The 5,163-nt window shown below is 39.3% G+C and overlaps 1 protein-coding gene across 1 annotated transcript; it reads right to left on the bottom strand.

Moving 5' to 3' along the window:
- Positions 1-2,433: 2,433 nt before the first annotated feature.
- LOC141601300 (uncharacterized) lies at positions 2,434-2,988 on the bottom strand. The gene has a single exon (XM_074421568.1). It carries the CDS (start codon positions 2,986-2,988, stop codon positions 2,434-2,436), a length of 555 nt encoding a protein of 184 aa, XP_074277669.1.
- Between the last annotated feature and the right edge of the window lie 2,175 nt (positions 2,989-5,163).

The following is a 5,163-nucleotide window of genomic DNA, read 5'->3' as shown; positions in this document are numbered from 1 at the left end:
CAATCATCCACTATACTCCATTTACACGATCCAATGTCCCATTTACGGGTCCATTTTGGTTCTTATATTTGTCGCACATATACGTGTAAAGTTTATTTAAACATCATTTTATGTTTAAATGCTTCCAATTAATTTCGTCCAAAACACTCCGTAAATATATGTGTACCGCTACACATATTATTTACGTACTAATATTAATCACATTAATCAATTAGTACAATTTTAGTGAATTAACAATTAATTAACTAAAACCCGTCTCCCAAAATTTATTATTCAATTATCGCATAATTAAATAATAACTGCCGGGCCTTGAGTTCGCAACTCAAAATCTCTCTAAAAATAATCGACTAACCTAATAGTCAATAAATCAAGGGACTAAATAAATTGTATCTCATACAATTAATTAATTATCAATTGGGGTTCGTTCCTTTAGATGTGGCCGAAAGGGGTCAGTTGATCACCGTCGTCTCACGACAATAACAACAAACTCTAGTCAGCCAACCGTTATCGATTTACGTTAATCAACTGATGAGGATCAAATAATCAAATATCTGATGATATTCTTTTAATGAGATTTATTATGTAAACGCACTATTTTGGAGGACACTAACTCCACAATCTCCCACTTGTCCGACACAAGGTGTGCGCTACCAATTCTCTTGTCTGTTTTAATCTCTCACTCAATGCAAGGTGTCTTTCAGGTCGCACTTGCACATGAACATTTCGCGAGTGGTTTTCTCGATCGAGAGTGTGACTACCTGGCTGGAAAAATATCTCACAGAGTACTTTTGAGCGTGGCCACGCATTTGTAGTTATTAACTCCTCTAGTGGCCTTGTGATATAGTTACCCAACGTGGGTGGACAATTCATGTATGCCCTATCTATCTTTGCCCAAAACAGCACATCATGACTCAGAAGATGTCCTTTTGGCCTCCTTTCACGGCACAACCTAGGACAATAACCAAAGTCACTCAGAAACTGCATTGACTTGGATAATAGTCTCCAGTCAAAAGAATCGACTCATAGGAACATCTTAGAGATCCCTGCCACGACCAGGCGTCTATAATAGAACTTAGGGACTCTCTAAATGGTCACTGTCCGACAAAGTGTCACACACTCTGCCTATGTAATCGACTAGTAATCACGTATGACCTCATGGTGTTGAACAACCATCAATCAACTTACAATCTAGTCACTCTGAGACGTCACCTCATTAAGTGACTAAGGACAAAATACAATGTTCATCTTGTTCACTTGAATAGTGTTCAACATTGTCTCCACAACTTATTCAGATAAACAAGGTATTAAAAATTTAGTCACACTAAATAAAAGATTCAAAAATGAATGCAAAAAAAATGAATGCGATTATCATATATATAATAAGAGATACACTATCCAATTATTACATATCCATAATCTAAAGAAAATCTTGTACTTGTCTCAATCCCGTTGCGACGACATGACCATCACGCTTAGCCATTGATATAGGCTTGGTTAAAGGATCAACAATACTATCATCTGTCCCAACCTTACAAATGTTAATTTCCTTCCTTTCCACATAATCTCTAATTACATGGTATTTCTTTTCAATGTGTCTAGATTTGTTACTAGACTTTGGTTTGAAAAATAGCTCCACTGTTATCACAATATAGAGTGATCGGATCTTCGGCGGAATGGACTACTCCTAGTCCCTCCATGAATTGCCTAATCCAAACAGCTTCCTTTGCAGCCTCAGATGCTGCAAGGTACTTAGCTTCTGTTGTAGAATTCACAATAACTCTTTGCTTGAAGCTCTTCCAGCAAACAGCTCCTCCATTTAGCATAAACACATAGCCAGATTGGGATTTCATATCATCCCGATCGGTTTGGAAACTTGCGTCCGTGTAACCTCTTACACGCAACTCAGTTTCTCCTCCAAACACTAAGAACGAATCCTTAGTCCTTCGCAAGTACTTAAGGATGTTCTTTACGGCTATCCAATGACTCTCACCAGGCTTGGCTTGACAACGACTTGTCATGCTCAAGGTATACGCAACGTCGGGACGAGTGCAAATCATAGCATACATGATAGATCCAACAGCGGAAGCATATGGGATGGTCTTCATGTGTTAAATCTCCTTAGGGGTAGAGGGAGAATGTGACTTGCTCAAAGTAATCCCTTGGCCCATAGGTAGAAATCCTCTCTTGATGTCTTTCATATTGAACCGGTCAAGAACTTTGTCAATATAAGCTTCTTGACTCAATGCTAGTATCCTTTTGGACCTATCCCTATAGATCCGGATACCTAAGATTCGTTGTGCCTCTCCCAAGTCCTTCATCTGGAAGTGTTTCACTAGCCACTCCTTTTTTTTGGTGTAATGTGAGTATATTATATATCATAACAAAATCAAATAATTACAAGAGGTTCTGGGATCGAATCCCAGTACAAGCAAATCATATCACTCCCATACTTTGCAGCCAACTGAGGACAGTCTGGTTATCAACTGCCCTGCATTTCAGTTTAACTCTTCTCCTAATATCCTCCTCTATTCGAGCAGCAACTATTTCAGGTCTTAATAGACAGTCATTAATCCTGACATTATTTCTTTGATACCAAATAGAATAGTTAAAGGCATTGAACATAGCAACCTTGATCTTCCACTGCATATTATTTTTGCTGACTACAATCAAGTTGTTCACAGTAGGGAAAGAGCCACCATACCACTGTACCAGATGGGTCTGAACTCTGACAGTATACACACAGTTTGTGAACAGGTGCTCCATAGTTTCAGGCTGTCTCTGACACAGTATACACAGATCATCTACACAGCAACCAAACCTGACTAATTTACTCTTCGTATTCATTCCTTTATGCATTCTAAGCCAGGTAGTCATAGAGTGTTTTGGGATGTTCCAATTGTTCCACACAAGAGCAGTCCAGTCAAAGGTAACATGAGCAGGAGATAGCCACTCATATCCACCCTTGATAGAGTATCCTTTAAGACTCATGGTCCAGATGCTGTCAGTATACCCATTTTTGAGCTATGCCAGTCTTGATTCTTGATATACACAAGTTGAATCCGTAAGAGGTGAGTAGCTATGCCAGGTTGAATCCGTAAGAGGTGAGTAGCTATGCCAGTCTTGATTCTTGATATACACATCATTAATCCATTTAATCCAAAGTGTATCAGCTTTGCAATAGATCCAGTTAACCAACTTGTCCACTGTGGCAATATTCCAGACATCAGCTTTCTTAATCCCCAACCCACCTTCCTTTTTAGGCATTGTAACCTTATCCAAGGCTACAAGAGGAACCCTGTGGTAGTCAGGGGAACCAGTCCACAGATAGTTCCTGCAAATAGCCATAATATGGTTGATGATGCTCTTAGGAATAATGAACATTTGAGCCCAATAATTCTGAAGAGTATTGAGATCAACATTTATGAGAGTTATCCTGCCAGCATAAGAAAGTTTTTTTGCTCCCAATCCTCTAATCCTAGCTACCATCTTTTCTGTTAATACAGAGCATTCCAGCTTGGCAAGCCTACCAGCCTTAATAGGCACTCCCAAGTACCTGAAGGGCATGGTGCCTTCCCTGAAGCCAGTCACCAATTTAATACCTTCTCTAATGTCTTCAGTAACTCTATTAAAGAAAATTTCAGACTTAGCATTATTCATAGCCAGGTAAGAAGGCTTAGAGAATGAGGAGAAAGCTCTCATGAGAAGCCAGATAGACTGAGGCTTACCCTTGCAGAAAAGCAGCAAATCATCTGCAAACATGAGATGAGTAAGCTTCAGATTCTTGCAAAGGGGGTGATATTGGAATGCCATCTGTCAGTGGAAAATTTGATCAGTCTGGTTAAATACTCCATGCAGATAGTGAAAAAAAGTGGAGAGATAGGGTCTCCCTCCCTCAGACCCCTTTGTCCTTTAAAATAACCAAAGTTATTCCCATTGTAGGACAAGGTAAAGGAGGTAGACCTTACACATTGCATCACCAGCTGAATAAAATGAGATGGAAACTTGAGAACATGAAGAATTTGTTCAACAAAATCCCACTCAACCGTATCATAGCCTTTTTGCAAGTCTATTTTGAATAGGCATCTTGGAGTGACTGCTTTCCTTGCATACAGATGGATAATATCCTGGCAGATAAGAACATTTTCAATGATAGACCTGCCTTTAATAAAGGCTCCTTGGTTCTCATGTATAATATCAGGTAAAACCAGAGCTAATCTATTGCACTGCAATTTTGAAATCACTTTGTAAACCATATTACAGTAAGCTATTAGTCTTAAATGGCTAACAGCAGTAGGTCTGTCACATTTTGGAATAAGAGTGATGTTGGCAGCATTTATCTGAGTGAGCAGCCTACCAGTAGCATAGAAATCCATTATAGCACTACAAATTTCATCCCCAATAATGTCCCAGGAGTCCCTGAAGAAGCCACTAGTGTAACCACAAGGCCCTGGTGCTTTGTCTATAGGAATAGAGAACACTACCCCTTTAATTTCCTCCTTAGTGACATGAGCTAATAAGGAAATAGTATGATTCTCATTACAATAGGGTCCAGTTTGCAGCACCTCACTTCTCACCTGTTCAGTCCCTTTCTGGCTACCCAACAAACCCTGATAGAAATTTAAGAAAGCTTCCTGAATACTGACTGTATCAGTACAGAGTGTGCCATTCTGATCTTCAATATGTACAATCTTATTTCTCAGGCATCGTTTCTTAATGACATTATGGAAATAGGTTGTATTGCTGTCTCCCTCATCTAGCCATTGATTCTTTGCTTTACGCTGTAGGAAACTGTCCCTTACTTTAGACCAGTGCCTCACCTCATCAAGAGCCTTCAATTCTAGAGCAATAAGGTCAGGCCTATCATAATTGTCCTAGAGCTGCATCTGAATATCCTCAAGGTTAATAATAGCTTGACTGGCTTTGAGTTCTACATCAGAGAAGCATTCTTTATTAAGTCTTTTGAGATCACCCTTGAGAGCTTTCAATTTCTTAACCACCCCAAACATCTTTGTACCACTTATCTGTTGACTCCATGTGTTCTTTACAGTCTCAAGGAAAGCAGGAGCACCACTCCCTATGTTAAAGTATTTGAAACTAGTAGATCTCCTACCATCCAATCTAATATTCCTGACAATACAAGGAGTGAAGAAAGCTCATCTATCC

This window comes from Silene latifolia, chromosome 9, assembly GCF_048544455.1.
Source record: "Silene latifolia isolate original U9 population chromosome 9, ASM4854445v1, whole genome shotgun sequence".
Classification (NCBI taxonomy): domain Eukaryota; kingdom Viridiplantae; phylum Streptophyta; class Magnoliopsida; order Caryophyllales; family Caryophyllaceae; genus Silene; species Silene latifolia.
Note: the sequence above shows the minus strand (reverse complement) of the source record. Positions and strands in the feature narration are given on the sequence as shown.